General features: G+C 47.8%; 7 protein-coding genes across 7 annotated transcripts; 5 read left to right on the plus strand and 2 right to left on the minus strand.

The window, feature by feature from the left end:
* Positions 1–1,002: 1,002 nt before the first annotated feature.
* Positions 1,003–3,767, plus strand: LCP9604111_2491 (glycoside hydrolase family 55 protein; the record flags this gene model as incomplete). Its single annotated transcript, XM_039069974.1, has 3 exons — positions 1,003–1,382; positions 1,436–2,084; positions 2,139–3,767. 3 exons carry the CDS (start codon positions 1,003–1,005, stop codon positions 3,765–3,767), a joined length of 2,658 nt encoding a protein of 885 aa, XP_038931243.1.
* A 1,722-nt stretch (positions 3,768–5,489) lies between these two features.
* LCP9604111_2492 (putative GPI anchored protein) lies at positions 5,490–6,152 on the plus strand (the record flags this gene model as incomplete). Its single annotated transcript, XM_039069975.1, has 1 exon — positions 5,490–6,152. One exon carries the CDS (start codon positions 5,490–5,492, stop codon positions 6,150–6,152), a length of 663 nt encoding a protein of 220 aa, XP_038931244.1.
* Positions 6,153–8,280: 2,128 nt separating this feature from the next.
* LCP9604111_2493 (uncharacterized protein) lies at positions 8,281–9,315 on the minus strand (the record flags this gene model as incomplete). The annotated part of the gene is made up of 3 exons (XM_039069976.1): positions 8,281–8,579; positions 8,639–8,939; positions 8,992–9,315. The coding sequence occupies 3 exons, from the start codon at positions 9,313–9,315 to the stop codon at positions 8,281–8,283; spliced, it is 924 nt and encodes a 307-aa protein (XP_038931245.1).
* A 1,612-nt stretch (positions 9,316–10,927) lies between these two features.
* LCP9604111_2494 (uncharacterized protein) lies at positions 10,928–11,318 on the minus strand (the record flags this gene model as incomplete). Its single annotated transcript, XM_039069977.1, has 3 exons — positions 10,928–10,947; positions 11,009–11,091; positions 11,188–11,318. The coding sequence occupies 3 exons, from the start codon at positions 11,316–11,318 to the stop codon at positions 10,928–10,930; spliced, it is 234 nt and encodes a 77-aa protein (XP_038931246.1).
* Positions 11,319–12,253: 935 nt separating this feature from the next.
* fhpA (flavohemoprotein) lies at positions 12,254–13,510 on the plus strand (the record flags this gene model as incomplete). Its single annotated transcript, XM_039069978.1, has 1 exon — positions 12,254–13,510. One exon carries the CDS (start codon positions 12,254–12,256, stop codon positions 13,508–13,510), a length of 1,257 nt encoding a protein of 418 aa, XP_038931247.1.
* A 497-nt stretch (positions 13,511–14,007) lies between these two features.
* On the plus strand, positions 14,008–15,004 carry LCP9604111_2496 (uncharacterized protein; the record flags this gene model as incomplete). Its single annotated transcript, XM_039069979.1, has 2 exons — positions 14,008–14,268; positions 14,333–15,004. The coding sequence occupies 2 exons, from the start codon at positions 14,008–14,010 to the stop codon at positions 15,002–15,004; spliced, it is 933 nt and encodes a 310-aa protein (XP_038931248.1).
* Positions 15,005–17,248: 2,244 nt separating this feature from the next.
* LCP9604111_2497 (transcriptional regulator family: Helix-loop-helix) lies at positions 17,249–18,196 on the plus strand (the record flags this gene model as incomplete). The annotated part of the gene is made up of 2 exons (XM_039069980.1): positions 17,249–17,566; positions 17,624–18,196. The coding sequence occupies 2 exons, from the start codon at positions 17,249–17,251 to the stop codon at positions 18,194–18,196; spliced, it is 891 nt and encodes a 296-aa protein (XP_038931249.1).
* Between the last annotated feature and the right edge of the window lie 2,137 nt (positions 18,197–20,333).

Genomic DNA, 20,333 nt, shown 5'->3' on the forward strand with positions numbered 1-20,333 from the left:
AACAGATTCTAACATTTTGTTCCATTGGCAATTCCCTGTCTCCGACGATTGCAGTATGGGATGTTGTAGATACGCAACTTTAAGCTCCATTTATAGTTACAATTTGCAGAAAGCGCAAGATTCCAAGTAAGAGACATACCAAAGCTGGAATTATTGTAAGTCATAGTTTGACGGCCTCATGAATATGACTCATGTATAATTTTGTATAGAACCTGCCGAGGTAATACTCATGGAGATGAAGTCTAACAAATAAGATCGGCAGGCAATCAGAAGGAGGCATACTTCATGCTGCATAGCTACCATTGGCATGGAAGTTTATATCAATACTACCTGGGGACCTTCGACCCAATGCAAGGGGTGTCGTGAGGAACCTTGATTGTGCCGACGTTCCACCGGTTACCACGTGGCACGAGTCTAGAGCATTAGAAACACATCATATAACACATCTGATTATTATTTTCCAATATCACATTGACGCCAATTGTGAGTGTTAGCTAGGCATTAACGATGGTAGGAGTCAAGATACAACCTAGAACATCACTTTGTCTGATCTGGATAGTGTACAGTTTGGTATATATTCATGAGATCCTTTAACGGTTCGAGCTACACAATGTTGTAAATCCAATTGAAGCTATTTAATACTGTTTTGTAGGATGGAGACCATGCAGCATATTATAATGTAAGCCTAGAATTCCACGAAATCAACAAATTCGGCGATACAAGGGGAGTTATAGCGATAGTATGCCTGAAGGTTGCGAATCCCGAGTCTTGCAAGGGGCGTCGATCACCCATGGCCCTTTCAGCCAAGATGTACCAACAAAGCCTATACATACATTCTTCATACAAGGTGATCGTGTGCATTCCAAGATCACCTGGCATGCTAATTGCAAGAAAACCTGACATATGACCTGCGATGGTTTTATTAGTATCCATTCATTCCCTTTTTGGTTTCTCTTTTCTGTCTAATTCGAGATTGAGGTTGTGGTTTGTGGTCGATCGAATATGAGGGGCTTCTCTTCTTTGGTTGCAATTGCAGCGGTTGTGTCTACAACATCAGGTGCCATTGTGCCTCTAGACTTGGTGCATGCGTCTTCATCGCACGCACTTTCATCTCCAACCGTTCATGCAAGGCCGTCAAATAATGACTACCCTTTTGATTGGGCGCTTGCATCTTCTTTGGCAGGTCTGACCGGGACATCATCCACTGTTATTGTTCATGACTGCGCATGTACCAAGGCTTCGTCTGTTATAGCAAATACTCTTTCCACGACCGTGCAATCTCCATCCAAGGCTGACGATACCTTGATGGCCACAAAGGTGGCTGGCTCCTCCTCGAATATGGCACAGGCTACTACGACAGCAGCCAGTGCTTCAACCCCATCGTATGTGTCATTTAACGTCTCATAGGATACTTGATTGCTGACAACCTGTCCAGTCCAATATCTCAAGTAGATCATTCGCCCGCGACAAAAACATGTGCTGCCCCTACCACCAAATCACCGGAGACCTACTGGCTGGACGAGCAGGACCACAATCAGCAAGGAGCAGGATTTGCTCCCTACGCCAAAACGTCGCTCTACCCGGTGTATCGCAATGTGATGGACTACTCGGTCGTCAATGATGGCAGCGGTAACCAAACTCCGAAGTTACAGAAGGCTATAGACGATGATGGGGCGGGCGGCAGTCGCAAGGGTCAAGGTGTCACGCGGTATCCTGCCCAGGTCTACCTTCCAGGCGGCGTGTACCAGCTTGAAACCACTCTCAACCTGACTGTTGGTACGATAATTGTTGGCAATCCGTTGAACCCACCCATCATCAAAGCTGCACCAGGTTTCCGTGGTGACTATCTCATCATGGGGTACGATTCAAACAATGGCAACCCAGAAACCAGCTTTGCAACGCTTGTCAAGAATGTGATCGTTGATACGACAGCCCTCAGCCCGGACCGCCACTTCACTGCTCTTCAGTGGGGAGTTGCCCAAGGGTCGGGGTTGACAAATGTCAAGATTCGCATGCCAAAAGATTCCACGGGTCACACTGGGATTGATATCAATGCCGGGTCAACAATTGCCGTCACGGATGTGGTAAGTAATTCAGAGAAGCCCAAGAAGAAGAAAAAGCAGCCTAACAAAGCGTAGGATATTATTGGCGGAGCTATCGGGATCAAGAACTCCAACCAACAGGTCAACTTCAAGAACATCTATTTCCAATCTTGCAAAACAGCATTCTCCGCGGCAGGTGGGTGGACGGTGTTGCTCCAACAAGCAACTTTTGATAGCTGCGGCACTGGTATCGATATGACTGGAAATGGACTGGGTAGCCTAGTGCTTCTAGATTCCACTTCCACGAACACGGGACCAGTAGTCAGATTCTATGACTCGTCCCATGATTCAGGAAACCAAAATAGTCAGTTTCTCATTCAGAACCTCAAGCACGATACTTCGAACGCTATCGCGGTCGACGCTCAGGGCAAAGTGGCATTGGCCGCTAATGCTCATGTCGACACATGGGTCTGGGGCACTGTTGTTCCAGAAACCTACCAGACTGGGGTGAGCTGGGAAACAAAGCGGCCGGCCGCTTTGCTGGTTGGAGACAAATACTTTACGAAGGCCCAGCCCACCTATCAAGATTACAGCACAGCGGATATTGTAAATGTGAAGACCGTATCTGGACACACAGTGAAAGGTGACGGTAAGACTGACGACACCAAAGGCCTGAACGCTATCTTGGCTGAAAATGCCGATTCGTGCAAGGTGACATACATCCCCTTTGGTGTATATCGAGTCTCAGACACTATCTTCGTCCCAGTCGGAACTCGCATTGTTGGAGAAGCATGGTCTGTTATTTCTGGATATGGGGAGAAGTTCAAGGATTCCGGCAATCCGAGACCTGTCGTTCAACTTGGCAATCCTGGCGACGTCGGTGTGATTGAGATTCAGGACATGAGATTCTCCGTTGGCGAAATCCTGCCAGGGGCCAAGATCATTGAAATCAATGCCGCAGGTGCTCAGCCCGGCGATATCGGTCTTTGGAACACGATGGTGACGGTGGGCGGGACCGCTGACACAAGTATCTCCAGTGCTTGCACGTCGCAAAACCCCAAGGACTGTATGGCTGCGTTTATGGTAATGCACCTGACCAACAGTTCGTCCGCATATATTGAGAACTTCTGGGGATGGACCGCCGATCACAACCTTGATAGCGAGTCAGCTCTCACTATTATCTCAACAGGCCGCGGAATCTTGGTCGAATCCACCAAGGGCACCTGGCTGACTGGAACCGGTTCCGAGCATCACTGGCTGTATAACTACAACTTCCACAAAGCCCAGAACGTCTTTGCGGGTCTTCTTCAAACAGAAACACCGTATATGCAAGGCCAAGGCGAGTACCAGGCCGCACCAGCGCCATGGACAGCTGTCGCCAAATACGGTGACCCTGATTTCTCGTGGTGTGCTGCAGATGATCAAAAGTGTCGTACCGCGATAGCTACGAACGTCGACGGCGGATCCAACATCGCGCTGTACAACTCAGCTGCCTGGGCGTTTTTCGACGGGTACTGGAATGGTCTGTACAACATGCCTTGCGAGGGGAACTGCCAAACCAACATGATGCGGGTGACGAATGACCCTCAGAATTTGGTTTGGTACTCGATCAGCACGCGCAAGACGGATGTAATGGTGCTCGATGGAAAGAGCAATCCCCGTCAATCAGACCACCAAGGCGGGTGGGAAGCCATCATCCAGGTGTACGGCCAGTTTACAGCGTGACATCGTCTCATTGCATCATCATCACTGGACATATGCATTTTGTTAGTAATTTAAACCACAGATAATAATTAATGAAAGTCATTGCTTCTCTATTCCAATTTCCAGCATGTTCCATCCATGGCATTTCCCCTGTTTCTTTTTTTAGCGGATCGCCACTGGCAGTGACCACAGGTCATGTGGGCCCGCCTGAGAGTTCAGTAGGGTTAGCAGCCTGAGGCTACCAGCCAAGAGTTCTTGTGTGCCTTAAGGGTTTCAGTACCTTACCACTTCCCTTAACTAACTTACCCACTTCTCTCTTACCAGTACCATACTACTTTTTTATTAGTTATATAACCACCAACATCACTTGTCATATAACTACCGCTACCATAGTGAAGTACGCGATGTATATAAGTATAACCCTATAAGATAATATGAAAAGGTCCTAGAAAAGATGAAAATACGATACATTGAAGATGAAACTAACAGTTGTTCACATTTAGACTGTATACAAATGGTACTACACCCTAAAATCGAAGGAGGGTATAGATCTCCCTCAACTAAACGATCGTAACTAGTATATGTACAAAATATACCACATATTTCATACCAAAACGGAATGATCTAATCAAAGATACCGTACATTTCCAGACCAAACAGCATTTCTATAAGCCTAAACTAGGGGTATCAACGTGAGCATTGACCGCCTGACCAACGTGAGGTCTCAGGCGGGCCCACATGACCTGATCTCTCCCACTGGCACGTGAGTTTATGTGCTGCCTCAGGCCGACCGGTGGATAGATTCCGACCCGCATCGCCCCCGGCAACTGCGTCCATGACCAGTTATGATTCAGATTCACTTGGCTTCTTCGCTGCCCCTTTGCAATATTAAAGGCGCTCAAACCTGCTACATGACGCGTCATTGAAATCCCTTGGCTATCTTTGACTAGCCAAAAATGCCACAGGGGTCGAGATACTTTGAAATTGCGAGTGGGATTCATTGTCACAATTATACATAATGACGGACGCCGAGCAGGAGTTGACCCACTGTATCGGTAAGACGCGCTTTCATACCATTTGTCTACCACTTTGTGGGCAGTTGATCTCCAAGCCACCCCAACGGGGACGGTGCCGGTGTCTCCGGTGCGAATCGAGTTGTTGGGATCGCTAAGGCAGCAAAATACCCAAACATTGCTGCGATGTGAATTTTCCGGAGTGTGGGTTGTTGAATTGCTCACGAGTAGGACAAACCATGCTCACGCGAGAACATGAGAATCAAGCTCATAGAACATGCACGTCTAACTCTTGGTTTCCGGGGGTCAGGGACTGAAAGGGACTAGGGCGTTGAAACGGCTCCAATGCTTGCGCCTCATTACAAAGTGGACCCCAGGACCTCGGGATGATATAATTTGCCCAAAGCCGTCTGGTGGGATACCCTGTACAGGTCTCTAACACGGTACGGAGTGAGTACATAGCCCCTCTATCCCTGAATGGACCCTACGATCGACATCAGAATCATTCTTCACAAGGCTGAGCTCATGTCGCCACTGCCACCTCGGCTGCCTAGCATCCAGGCGCAATCAATCTCCGATGTTTCTATCTATAGGAGACTAGTGCCCATTGACCAAATATAAGAAGCAGTAGTTTCCCCCCGGATTTCCAGTTTATCATTTTAATTTACAATCTAAATATCCTGTTCCTAAATCACACAACACCCTTCCAATCCGTTCTTCTTTCTCCAATATGAAGTTCACTCTGATCTCCTCCGCCCTCTTCCTGGCCACCACTGCCATGGCTTCCCCAGACGGTGTTGACGTGAACTCTATCGTCTCCGATGTCACAGGCGTCGTCTCAACTGTCGTCGACGGTGGCCAATCCGTCGGATCCGATGTCGTCTCAATAGCCACCTCTATCGCCGAGGCCGCGAGCACCGGCGGTGCCGCTGCCATCTCATCCATCAAAAGCGAGGCGACCTCTATCGCCGAGGCCGTGAGCACCGGCGGTGCCGCTGCCGCCTCATCCATCAAGAGTGAGGCTTCTGCCGTCGCTACCGATGCTAGCTCCATCGGCTCTGAGATCACCAGCCGGGTTGCCACCGCCATTTCTGCTCAGACTACTCTTACCGACTCCGCCGGCTCGGCCACCGCTACCGAGTCCACTACCCTGACCAGCGCAGTGTCCACCACATCTTCCGACTCATCCTCCGCTGATTCTTCTTCCGGCTCCTCCTCCACTGATTCTTCTTCCGGCTCTTCGTCTACTGAGTCTTCTTCCGGCTCTTCCTCCACCGCGTCTCCGTCTAGCTCTTCCTCTGTCTCTGACAATGCGGCCTTCGCTCGTCCCACTGCTGTCGGCGCTGTTGCTGCTGGTATGGCCGGTGTCCTTGGTGTCATGATTGCACTGTAAATTGTTGATACCTCGCTCCATTGATTCTGGATTTTATTTCAGCCATGATATCCGCCACGCCTTTTTTCACGATTTTCCTAGTTGTCTCGTCATTTTCTTCCTAGCATCTGGGGACAGAAATTTAATGCCGGCGTTCTGAGGCTGTACAAATACCTCGGCTATTCCACAAATTCATTTTAATATGCTCATGGCGAGCATTTTATTACCAATTGAACATATTTTTTATTGATCCCACTCCCTAGCATACTTTGTCCGTTATATAGAGTGAACAAAGACATAACTTAAGATGCGATTAGAGTAAAGGTCAAGAGCGAATAAGGAAGTTAGAGTAAGCAGTAGTAATAAAGGATACCAATGACGAATACAATCTTGCACAGGTTTCACGGTTTAGACTAAAAAGACAGAAACACCCCTCCCCTCATCACAGCAGGGATATCCCTCGAAATATGGAGATAAAACACCGGCATATCGTGTCACCAGATCATTCATCCGTGTCAGAGAGCATTACATAGTCAACATATGCATGATCCTTCGGTCTCTCTGGTAGCGTGGTCACTGAGAGGCCATCAGCAACGGGACCCGATGCCAGGACGTTGTGAGAATCCACGTAGCTCACGAATTTATACGCTGGGTGTATAAAACTATCCCATAACGACAACGGCATTGATAGAAGACATAGAGAACACCCCTGAAGGTCAAAAACACCTTCGATGGTCAACTCGGGGTCCATTTCTGATAGCGACCTCTGCCACTCTCCGACCTGGCCGCGAACTGTTTTCCCAAGAACAGACACGGAAATAAGGACCCGAAACGTAGGTAAGTAATATATATATATATATTTATTTATATGTGTTTGTTCAATTAAAATCTGCTATGCAGCCGGAAAAGAAATTATAATTCCTATTCTTAAAAGTGTCTCTGTGGTGTCGGGTTCTCTATTATCCCGTGATTACTGAGACAATGGAGGATGGTTGTTGGTTTGCGACAGCCCATGTATTGAGGAGTATAGCGCAGCTTAGTACTTGGATCATTGGCTTGGGTACAGAGAGCTTCGTGAAGTCGGACAACAGTACGAAATACTGGTGGCTCAGCGTGTAAAAGTTCTGTCAGACGGGTCGTAAAATTGTTGTTTACATCGTAAGTGGGACCGTTTTGATCGGAAATCTCGTTGCCTGTTGCGAACAGGTACTCGGCGTAATTCTCACTGCGTTACAATATTCTTTGCAAGCTGTGACATGGCTGAAGAAAGTCTCCGGAGTAGGATTTATCCATGAGAACGAGGACATCTGCCTTCATCCTAAGATAGATGGAAGGCCACGAGATTATAACTGCATCAGGACTGCGTGTTCTACTGGGAGTGGATATCAGTAATGCTATAGGTACAATGGATGGGTTTTATTAGGGTCCATACCATATCCCGAACTTCTGTTCTGTTTCAGATACACCATGGCCGATATAGTGTATCACAAATAACGTGCCCCGATAGGGACAGTGAATATCAGTGTCCATTCCATACTTCTGACGGAGTTCAAGAATTGTGCGAAATATTGCCTCCGATGCAGCCTCCCTAGAGATTGAGGGAATAATCAAGCTAGCCGTGTCGAATCCAAATTATGTCCGAAATGTCTCAAGAAGTGCAAATTGAGGAAGGCTGCTGCCATTTAGACATGCTAGAGTCCGAACAGGACAGCCAGCTGAAAATGAAAGCAGTTACAGAAACGATAACATGATTTCACCAGAATTTAAAGATGGGAATGGTGAAAATGACGTGGGGAATACACTTCTTTTATCCCAAAGAGTAAAAATCATCCAAACACACCTGCGTTGACCATGTCTGTTAGGTTGTAGCTGCTATGTACATCGTGTAGACCAGCGAACTTGAGCTTGATTGCATTTGCCGACCACTTCCAACTCGTATTCCAAAAATGCCAAGCATCTGCTTCCAATTCAATATCCACACTTATACATCAGCCTCATTGCCAGTTTGAATTATTGACTCCAATCCGGTGGCAACATCGAGGGCCTCTACTATATAAATAATAGAAAAATTTGTTCAGTACTTCCCAACGTTGGTTTGATATGGATCGCCAGTTATCCATGGAGCAGGCTTTCGGACAATGGAGCAGCGCTAGACATGCTCATCAAACCCATTATCTCTTCTAGATGTTGGAGGGGCATCGGCGTTGATGGTACTATCTGAACCAATCAACGACTCCTTTCTGGCCGCATCTTCCTCGTTATAATCCTGACCAGGATTGATCATCTCCCAGCGCACCATACAAAGGAGTCGGTAGAATGCAGAGGCAAGAAGGGATCCGAGCAGAGGACCGACCCAATAGATCCAGTGGTACCCCGGAAATGAGCGGTTGATTACATCCGGTCCGAGGGAGCGAGCAGGGTTGAGAGATCCTCCGGTGTAGTAATCACCTAGTGTGAAGGATCAGCATAGGACGTTGTGGAGTAATCCGATAATGACCGTCACTTACCAATCAGTTCTGCAACAAAGAAAGCCAGACCAATTCCTACTGGAGCTAGATAGGTGGACTTATGCTTCACCACCGCCAACATGATAATGACAAACACAAGCTGCGCTGTCAAAAACATCTCAATGAAGAGTCCTTGTGAGATGGATGCGCCACCGCCGAGTCGTGTCGCGCAGTTGAGCGGGCCCGGGAATAGGGCACTCACCACGCCCGCCGCAGCAATTCCGGCGACCAGTTGCGCAGGGAATACATACAATCCCCGGAGAGGGGGCATGCCGCCACTCAGACAGAGAGCAAGAGTAACCTGGTGAATGTCAGCTACAAATCTTCTCATTCCTGGATGGTGATGACCATACCGCCGGGTTGAAGAGACCACCCGTGACTCGGAAAAAGGCCCAGACATTGACGGTCAAAGCGAACCCAAAAGAAAGCGCTGAATACAGCAAATTGGAAGTATTCGGCGGGGAGCCAGGTGGCGGCATCGGGGTATTGGACACCTGTGTACCCGCAAAAGAGAAGAAGAGAAACATGAAAGTCCCCACGAACTCGCCCAGCATGCAAAGCAAGTTGTACCGCAGCTTGTCTGGGAGCCGCAGCATGGGCAGCTGGCCCTGTTCACTGGAACCGGATGTCCCATTGAGCGTCGAGGCTTCGGTTGAGTGGCGTTTCCTGAACAACATTCTGAAGGGTAAGGGAGCCGGAATGAAGAGAACTAATTGAAGTCGGAGTTGACTAATGTCTCATCAGAATGAGAAAATCTCAGCCTCTTCTACTATCCATCTTTCTTTGCACTACAACCATTGTAAATCGAGACGTCACTACTCAATACGGAGGCGTCGCAACTGGACCATGTATGATCGATTAGCGCTTGACTCAACTGCGACGGAGCTTATTTATGGCAGTGGTCCGTCCCTTTTCCCAAGTGAGGTGGGATAGGCTCCTGTTTCCCCAGCTAGAGAATAATAAGGTTAGGGTTTGGTGGAGTCAACGTTGAACGAGAGTAGTATGCCTTCCGCAAACGGCTGCGGGAGTCTGGTGTCTAGATCTTCCCACACGTCATTTTCAATGGATTGTCCAATGGTCTATCTACTCCGTACGGAGTATAGGTGTCGATCTTCTCTGATTGGGCTAGCGTCTGAGATCTAGATCGACCGAAAGATCTCTGAACGCCTTTAGGGTTTGACAGATCGGAATTTACTATGCACGTTAGAGCTGGCGAATTAGAATCGCCGATGAAGGACTACCATGGTAGAGGCAAGCACAGTCTGTGTTTGTGGCCTCTGTCATTCGTTGGGTAATATCTTCTCCCCTGTGAAAATTTCCAGGTTGACGGCAGAAAAAGGAGGGAAAAGTCTTTGATGGCAGTGTCAGAACGGGTAAAACGGCATTGCCTCCTAATCCGTGTATTTCATATCATGTACTCCGTAGTACAGTGGGGTTTAATAAGTCTGTTCCCACCCGCATTTTCACCCATGAACATTGAAATATATATCTTTATATATCTATGCATAGCACCACCATACTTTACTCAATTTACTTCGAATTAAATAGGGTTGAACCCTATGCCAATCTCGGGTAAAATTTAAATTTAATATTTTGTATAATACCCCTTTGCCTTCCGTACTGCCATACATCTGCGCCCCATACTTAAAATCAATGAATCAATCTTCGACTGCGGAATAGCATCCCATGCTATCTTTATACACCTTTTGAATACTATCCAATCCTCCTCAGACCTTCCTATATATATCAGCTCAGGAAATAACTCAAAAAGTTTAACCTTTAGCCACCGCCATATAGGTTCAATCGGGTTTAAATCCGGTGAGTGCGGCGGCTACTCCTCCACATATATCCCGTGAGTTTCAAACCATTCCTATGTGATTTTAGTAGTATGGATCCGAGCGTTATCTTGCTAAAAGATAGAGCAGGGTCGATAGAATAGAAGTAGACCTTCTTCGAGAGTATCTATATAGGAAATAGTAGTATATCCTATCTTCTTCGATTCCAGGTTAATAATATTCTCCCGCCTCATAATAATCAACTCTGATCGACTCCCTAACCAGATTACACCCTAAACCATTTATGAAATATCTTTAACGTATGCCTTAGTATTTATAAGATCTTTTCTATAGCCTTCCGACCGAAAGCGCCAATACCATTGTGGTCTATAGTTTATTGTTCGTTATATGGAATACTCATCCGAGAAGACCTAGTTTTAAACGTTATTTCTAGACCACTCAGAGCGCCATTTTTGAATAAAACGATATCGTCGTCGAGCTAATTCCTTTCCGATTAGAATCTTCCTTTTTGTCCTATATTTTAGAAGACCGGTTAGCCTTAAAACGTTAATAATAGTAGAGCGGGATGGATGACCAGGTATAGCACAACTCAGCGTTTTATAGGACCAAAAGGGGTGCCGGCGGGCGAGTATAAAAAGTAAATGGCGAGTTCGATCACTAAAGATCCTTGGGCGACCGGTTCAAGGGAGAGATTTAACAGTATTGTGTTCTTTGAACCGTTTCAAAGTATTGTAAATCGTTCGGCGGGAGCACCTAAAATCGAGTGCTAGCTTTGACTGGGTGGCACCGGCCTGGTGGGCATAAATAATAGCTGAGCGCTGAGCAACAGATAGCTCACCTGATTTTGTACGACCTAAACCAAGGATATCCTTGGTTAATGCCATTGGGGGGTGTGTAGGAAGAAGAAAAAAAACCACGATGGTTGTTAGGGGGATAGCAAGTGGGGCAGTGGGAACAGACTTTTTGAACACTATGTATGTTGGATAGTCCTAAGGAAGTATCCAGGCGGATCTTCTGACTCTCAAGGTCACCTGGACAATCGGGTTTATTAAATGGCTCGGCAGAAACCGGGCCGTTTGGAGCCGACGACATTCTCGCGTGTGGCCTGACCACGTGTATGACGACTCAACATACAGAATGGTGTAAGTTGTATACAGAGAGAAAAAAAGACCCTCATCGACGTAGATATTTGTCTCTCTGTTTAGAGGTCGCATTTGGGCATCTTGAATGAATTGAATGTCCTCGTCAAGACGTGTTCTGCCAGATCATGGCAAGCGGTGAGACGGAAGAGCAGAGTCTGCCTTCAGGAAGATGGAAGGAATGTCACAATGAACAGAGAGCTATTCATTATCGACTTCATTTTCATGAGCACGAAGACTCATCACCTCGTCTCGCAAATATTAGGATCTAGATCGACGAGGACTAAAGGTGGGTCACATCACCTATCATACAGCTTACATAGTGGATGACTTTCTGCATGTACCAGGAATATAAAACATGCGAGACAATTTTATGTACAAGCTAAAGTTGCAGGTCGCAAAAATTGACCGACTTTATCCCTTGCTGCGTTGCCATATGCCTCTCGGTGGTGCTCTCCGCGGAGATATCTCTGAAAATCTTCACAGATCATGCCAGACGCCTTCCGAATTTTCTAAACTCGGTTTCTTGCTGTTAGTAATCCGATTACGGTGAAGATAAATAGCTTGACAACCAACCAAATGCAATTAGTTTCCTATTACTCACATATTCTGATCTGTTACTTATAATTAAGCCACAGTGCAGACACCGATCAAACGTTTTCTTTACTCGACCACCCACAATGGCTTCTAATCCGGGAATGACTCCAGACCAGATCGCGCTCATTAAGGCGACGGTGCCGGTTCTCGTGGAACATGGCAACACCATCACGACTGTCTTCTATCGCAACATGATCGAAGCCCACCCGGAGCTGAACACCGTTTTCAACAGTACCAACCAGGCCAATGGGCATCAACCTCGTGCGTTGGCCGGTGCACTCTACGCATATGCATCGCATATCGACGATCTCGGCGCACTGAGCTCGGCGGTTGAGTTGATCTGCAACAAGCATGCCTCCTTGTATATCAAGCCCGACGATTACAAGATTGTTGGCAAGTACCTCCTCGAAGCCATGGGCGAGGTGCTCGGCGCGGCATTGACCCCAGAAATCCACGACGCATGGGGTGCAGCCTACTGGCAGCTCGCAGATATCATGATTGGCCGCGAAAAGCAGCTTTACGAACACGCCGAGGGCTGGACTGACTGGAGAGAATTCAAGATTGTGAACAAAGTCAAAGAATCCGAGGAAATCACATCCTTCTATCTCGCCCCTGTCGATGAAAAACCACTGCCGGCCTTCCAGCCCGGCCAGTACATTTCCATCCAAACCTACGTCCCGGCTCTCAAGCACTTGCAGGCCAGACAGTACTCTCTCAGCGACCAGCCGAAGCCGGACTACTATCGCATCAGTGTGAAAAGAGAACTGGGCCTCGACCCAGCCGCTCCAGGTGCCGCCGCTCACCCGGGTTACATCTCAAATCTGCTACACGATACAGTCAACATCGGCGACAAGCTCAATGTCTCCCATCCCTACGGTGACTTTTTCCTTCCCCCTGTCGAGTCGGAAGCAGGCAACCCAATCGTGTTGATCTCCGCCGGTGTGGGTCTAACACCACTGACGTCGATGCTGAACACATTGATTTCCAAATCACCCGCAACGCGCAAGCTGCATTTCATTCATGGCGCACGTTCATCACGCGTGCGTGCTTTCAAGTTGCACATCTCCGAGCTTCCAAACGAATTCCCCTCCATTCGAACCACATCCTACACGAGTCATCCTTCCGAGGGAGAGGTGGAGGGCGTGGACTACGACCATGCCGGGCGGGTGGACTTGACTAAGTTGAAGGATCAGGACTTGTTCCTGGATGATGCCAAGACGGATTACTATATCTGTGGACCCGGAAAGTTCATGATCGATATGGAGTCGAGTCTCAAGGCCAGGGGTGTGAGTGCCGATCGCATCAAGATGGAATTGTTCGGAACGGGAGGTATTCATTGAGCACGGAGTATGATTAGAATTAGACTAATTGTTTCTTCCCTGGCCGTTATTTGTTTCGCATTTAGAAGTACATATCTCATCTCTTGAAATTTCAAATTACGATTGACGAATGAAAGAAGTCACAAGATCCTTTGCTTAAAGGTTGCCCATCTGCTGAGCAAGCAATGAATTTTAAAGGGGATAACTCCTCTCAGTTGGGTGACTCCTCTCAGTTGGGTGGAGTTTACTTGGATTTCCAGGCAGCGCTGAAGGTTGGCGCAACATTCTTTGTTTAAAAGGCAACGGATCGACATCCATGGAATTATAGAGAATATTGTACAATCATCGCATCCGGTCGTTGTTGCCATGGACTGATATCGATTTGTAAGCATTTGATCATGAAATGTGATATGTAGGATATAAGAGGCTCGAAAAATCCTCCAGTCAAGTGTTTTATATATACCTTCCCAACTACAGACTACTGAGTTACCCTTCTATCATTCTCGCCACATATCAAAATGGGTACCAAAATCGGCGTCTTTCCCGCTTCCGGGGGCCTTGGATCAAGCATTGTGAACCACCTGGCAAAACTAGTCCCAAAATCCGATCTCGTTCTGGTTGGCCGACACCCCGAGAAACTGCACGACCTCGAGCAAGCTGGTGCTACGATACGGAGGGCCGACTATGATGCGCCATCAACATTAGACACAGCCTTCGAAGGCGTCGATGTCTTGATGCTGGTTTCATATGCATCATTCGAGATAGATCACAGGACCAAGGTAAGAAAATCAAGTGTGATAGCTCACCTAAGTACGGAGGAGTTGGGCTGATAATGATAACCAGGCACACATTCTTGCTATAAATGCAGCCGTCAAAAGTGGCGTCAAGTACATTTTTTACTCCTCCCTTGGATTCGGCGGTGATCTAACCGACCAGAGTGTCGCTCATGTGATGGGCGCCCATATCCAGACAGAGAAATACCTCTCTTCTCTGCAAGAGAAAGTGTCCCACACCATAATCCGCGAGGGTCTCTACACTGAATCCTTCCCGATATATACCGCATTCTTCGATCCGAAGCATCCAACGGACGAGGTTACGATCCCTCACTCGGGTACAGGCCCAGGTGTGGCGTGGGTCAAGCGCGATGAGCTGGGCGAGGCAACCGCCAAGTTGATTGCCTCGTATGTCAAGAACCCGACCAGCTTTGGGTATTTGAACAAGGCTCTTCTGCTCTCTGGGCCTCGGGAGATCTCTCTTGCGGAGACGGTTGAGATTATCGGTCGGGCGATTGGGAAATCGCTCAAGATCCGTGAGATCTCTGTCGATGAGTTCGTGAATCTTCCTCAGATTGGTGACCATCTTACCTACAGGGGGGTCAATCTGTCGAGGGAGTGGGCTACGGCTTGGGAGGCTATCCGACGGGGTGAGACTGCGGTTGTGACCCCGACTCTACGTGAGATCTTAGGGCGTGAACCGGAGAGCTTCGAAACTACTCTCAAGGCGTTGATTGGATGAGCTTTTTTAGACATGTATGCTTCAGAACTCAATCGATTGTTTTCGGAGATAGAACCGAATTTCAAGAAAGTCCGGTTACCTGGACGTTCATGATGTGTATATATATAGGGGTCATACCAACATAAAAGCCTCAAAGCCATCAAGCCACTGCGTCATATCGACCCAGCGTAAACCTCGGAAAGATCCTAGCTAATGGAGATCCGCCGCGAATCAAGATCTAGGACAGTCGGGCCCGGAATCGAGTCAAGATCCGTGTACACATTCTGTGCAGATGACAGGTCTAGCGCCCGTTATTTCTCCACTAAGTCAAGGCGTGCCGGGTGGACTGACCCTCCCGAGGTCATCTTGGAGCCGTAACACAGAGTGTAACGGGCTAGCCTCGGTCTAGATGACTCGGTGCATGGAAGATTTTTTAAGGTTGTGATAGATCTGAGATATCAGAATGAGATGGCCATTAGCCACAGATGTGCCACAAAGTCTAACAAATGCAATGTTTCCTCCGTCTACCCGTCAAGAACCCTCGACACTCGACCTTCCAAAAGGATTCACCCGAGTATCAGGAGACGAACCCTCATGCCATGCGGAAACGTTGACCGGAGGTCAAAAATATGGAGAGAGACAGGAGCTTCTCGTATCGTCTCGGTCGACATCGGGAGGGTAAGGCGAAGAAGGGCAAGGGAATGAGAACTTCCGAGTCACCCCACTCCGAAGGGCAGGTGGGACCGATTTGGGAAGGAAAAAAGTGAATAAGCGGGGTTTAGCTGCTTCGCGACTGGTCGACACTGCGATCGAGGCACTACGGAGGTACTCGACGGAATCCAACTCGCTTTTTTATCCAATAGGCATCGTTGTTTAATGCATCTGACTGTGACATATCAGTTTTATATGTACGGAGCAGAAGTGAAAAATACCTGCGGCATAAAGTACCGTATTCAACTGATACCACGGAGTACGCCTCGTGGACATTGCCACAAGCGGGCGGAAACCGACAGCACTGCCCGGGAATATACGTGACCTTTCCAAGAAACTCTGAACATCAAACTATTGAGCGGGTACGTATTCGTATATTGCATTAGTAGATGTATCAATCTATTTCGGATATGATCTCTCGTCTCTTCTAGACTTTGTGCAGCATGGCATGGGTTAGCTGCATATCAATCCGTCTTTCGGAAAATTAATGGCTCGATGGAGTCGACGACAGGTGACTATCAAAAAGTATAATGGTGAGGCAAGCAATCAGCACGCGAGATGAGGAAACAGGATATAACTTTTACCGTAGGGGTAAGGAATGTAAGATGCAAAGCCGAGGATGACTATACTGATAGGTTCTGACAATGCCGCTTTTACTAAGACGGTTGAGGATCAATTTAGGGCTGCGTTGTCCGTATAACGCAGTACGGGTAGATCTTGGTTGTGCGATATAATTGGTCAATAGGTACGGAGTAGTCGACTACTTGGAAGTATAGTATCATTGTCTATGATGAAAGAATGATTTTTTAACGGCATAGTTATAGATCTTCTAATATCAGGCATAGTTGGAAATCTCCTCATTCTAATGAACCACTGGCAAGTGTTCAGACTCGGCATCATTGGCTTCCAAGTTGCTGTAGATAGCCTGCTGGGCAGCCAGGTCTCAATTATACCACCCGTTCAAAGCAGCAAGAGCAAAATAAAAAACACAAAGCCCGTGAAAACAAGAAAGGAGGTACAGAATACATTAAAAAAGACATAAATTACACAAAATACACAAAATACACAAAAATACATAATATCGGGTCCGAGACTCGGCCGGCGGAGTCTTGGGCCAAGGCCTAGCCCACACGGTTTTTAACTTCAACCGTTTCACACGTTACAGCCCATCGGAAAATATCCTCGTCGGAGCCGGCCGTTTGAGATCTTAGGGGTGAACTCGGCTTCGACAACCCTGCAAGCGAGTGACCAGCCGGAGGCTAAGCCATTTTCGATACGTCTGGTCCAAACCTGACATCACAGGTCAATCTCGGCTTCGTACACAGGCGTAATCTGTTCCGGATCACCTTCGTACCCCTGTTTTTTTTCGGGGCTTACTCTGGGTTTATATAAATGCCCCGCGGCCGAAACCCATATCCTGTTCCATGATATCTTCAGTTCCGATTTATTTATAAATACTCGATTCTTTCGCCACCCTTTGCTCATAGCAACTCTTTCACCTTACTATATCACCCTACTGCCAAACTTGCCTTCGAGGCCAACGTATGATCCAAGATGTGTATCATGGCTTGCAACCGATCCAATGAGATCCCCAATCTCTGCATAGACCAGGGGACCTACCTCAGCCAACACCTGAGTCCTCAGTCTCGACCAGCCGACTTCTTCGAAAGACCTGACCCTCTCGCTGCCAACTGGAGCTACGACAACGCGATTGACCTGTTCTCTATCAACCCCTCCGACATGGAGCCCGTCTCGTTCGACTTCGCCGACAGCCTCACCAACATCGAGTCCAAGGATCTCTTCAACGACCCCTTTGCCAGCTCCGGAATCAGTGGCTTCTCCATGCCCGAGGACGCAGCTTCTCTCTCATCTGTACGATTGTCCACCCTTCCTATCAATATTTTGTCACAGAAGCTAATCTTTCTACAGGAGTTCGAAAGCGACGATCAAACATGGCCCTCTGCTGCCCGTCAATCCATTGACTCAAACGCCTTCGAGACCGAGTTGACTTCAAACTACACCTCGTCTCAACCTCAAACACAGAGCAAGACTCGCTCATCTTCAGCAAGCTGGTCATCCAGTCCAGAGATGAAGCAAGAAGAGATTGCTACTCCTCTACCCTCCAAACCCACCACATCCACATCCCGCAAGACCCGTAGCTTCTCCCGAGACTCCAACCACTCCTCAACCGGCGGCCAAGACCCTCAAATGCGGAATGCAGCCAAGCGTGCCGCCCACAACATCATTGAGAAGCGCTACCGTACCAACATGAACGCCAAATTTGTTTCTCTCGAGCAGGCCATCTCGCCCTCGGGGGTTCAAAAACATACCAAGGTTGGCGCGGGATCTCTCAAGAAGTCCGAGATCCTCAGCAATGCCCTCACCTACATCGATAGCATTCAGCAGGAGAACCAGGCCTTGCACAAGGAGCTCGCAATGCTCAAGCAAAACCTGCTACCGGCGGGAGGAATCTGGCGTCAGACCAAAAACCCCCGACTTTGATCAGGTGCATACCGATCCAACCACAGTGATGCTGCTGCTTCTTCAAGTATCTTTGTTGTTCCCTTTGTTGTTCTCATGACCGCGACGAGCGTTGTATTCTTAGAGTAGCCGGTCAACGTGGTCCCGGTCGGCGTTCATATTCTTTCCTTGATTTTTCCTTTATTTCTTTTGGAGTTCCGGATCCAGTGTTATTATTTGGGCTCATGTGGCCCTCTTCTCTTCTCAGACATGATTTGATTTTCGTGTCCTGGCGACCACAAAAGTGTTTTGTGACTTGTGATTCCCCTACAGGGACGGAATACCTCATGGATAGTGTCCTAAAGCATTAATATAATTGCCAAGACTCGGATGATTCATTTTGCTCAAATTTTCTCTTTTTCCTGATTGTGTGCGGGTATGGCCTGATGCTTCCCGATATGGAAATAGTTGTCCTTGGGTGGTCCCATCCACGTATATATACCTGCAGTGTAAGTAATGTTCCTTCGTCTTGTGATCTTTGACGCCTGTGCTGGACTGACTGGCCACTCTTGGTTAGCAAGGTGAATTCTGCCAAACTTTATGCTGGCGTTTTGTATCGTGACCTGGATCCGGCTTTCATATCGCTTTCAACATTGCCTCGACCTGGCAAATACCACGCATTGAATAGAACCCAGCCTATTCAACCCTCGGGTTTAGAGTCGACGGAAATGATGAGTCTACAAAGCAGGTTAAACAGTATCGCCTCGAGAGACGTACTCGGCACGCGGCCTTTGATCAGGGGGAGCGGATAGCATAAGCGAAATATAGCACCGGAGATTGCCTATAATTCCGAGCAAGGAGTATGAAAAGGGGACAGCAGAGGGCTGACTATGCTAATTATAGCAGGCAGCAGAGACTGGAATGATTCCTGAAGCCACTCATCAAACCCCGTGGCCCTATCAGGGTGAATAGGTCATACTCCCCGTTGGGACTAGGCTGCGCCGTGCCTTAATATCGCAGCAACCACACATCTGCACGGATGCCATCAGACGACTTTACACTTCTCGTGAACTGAGTTTGAGAATATGCAATCGATAGTGAGCTTGTCGGTCTGTCACGGGTAGGAGTCCACCATGGCGATAATCAAATTGAACCATTCTGGGGTTCACGGGGCTGTTTCCAAACCGTGCGTCTACGGTCTGTCCTTCATTGGTCTACGTCGCCGTGTCTCGGTGTTTGCATCTTCCGTTTCCTTCCTTTTGTGGGGTTGAGCTGGGCAAGATTTAGATTTGGGGTCAGACGGATCGAGAGGACCCTACGGCGATGCCCAACTGAGGAGACCTCCTCAATCTTAGCGACGGCTGTTGATTCTCATTACGAAACAACAATTGAAGAAGTGGACCCTGATGGCAGTTTTCCCCGGACAAAGCTCAAAGCTGCTGCTTCAGTGGTGCAAAGCAAAGTGCATTCCGACTCCATCGTGTCCAATTTCCCGCTTTCGATGAGAATCTTGTCACGAGCCATCCTCGAGCCTGCCACCTGACCCTCGGCTGATTGTTGACAGATGTTTCAAGCTGTTGCCCCATATACATCTTGATATCACGATGGCTTCCGCCGGTCAAGCCATGGCTATGGCGCATACGGAGCATGTGGTATTGACTCCACATATATGCAGCTTAATGTCTCATATGAAACGCAGATATGCAGCTCTACCGTTTCTATTATGATGTCTATTTACACACCAAAGCATGTTTAATGAATTGACACCCAAACCGTACTGGAGCCGCACCGCTAATCGTTAATTCTTATCGGCCACGCATGGACTTGCCGTTTTGGGTCAGCCGTTGCCACTGACTGTATTTTGATGTTAACCTACAATGCTATTGATTTTTATATTGGGAAGATAGTTGTTGAGATCATGCGGTTCTTGCTGGAATTCGCACTTTTGTTAGGCTTCAATGGATATTGAAGAGAAGCTGTTCAGGTACAACGGTCGGACCTCGGAGCTATGAAACGTGTGGCGGATGGAATTTGTGAACAAGCTGCGAAATACCTACATCCATGGATTGGATATGATATTCAATTACTTGACCAACGTCAATTCCACCATTCAATTCCAATTATACCCCAGTTCTTATCTGTGGAGTGCATTTCTGTGGACATTATGGATGACGGCCCA

The sequence above is a fragment of the Penicillium roqueforti genome (assembly GCF_015533775.1).
Source record: "Penicillium roqueforti strain LCP96 04111 chromosome Unknown scaffold_03, whole genome shotgun sequence".
NCBI classification, from domain to species: domain Eukaryota; kingdom Fungi; phylum Ascomycota; class Eurotiomycetes; order Eurotiales; family Aspergillaceae; genus Penicillium; species Penicillium roqueforti.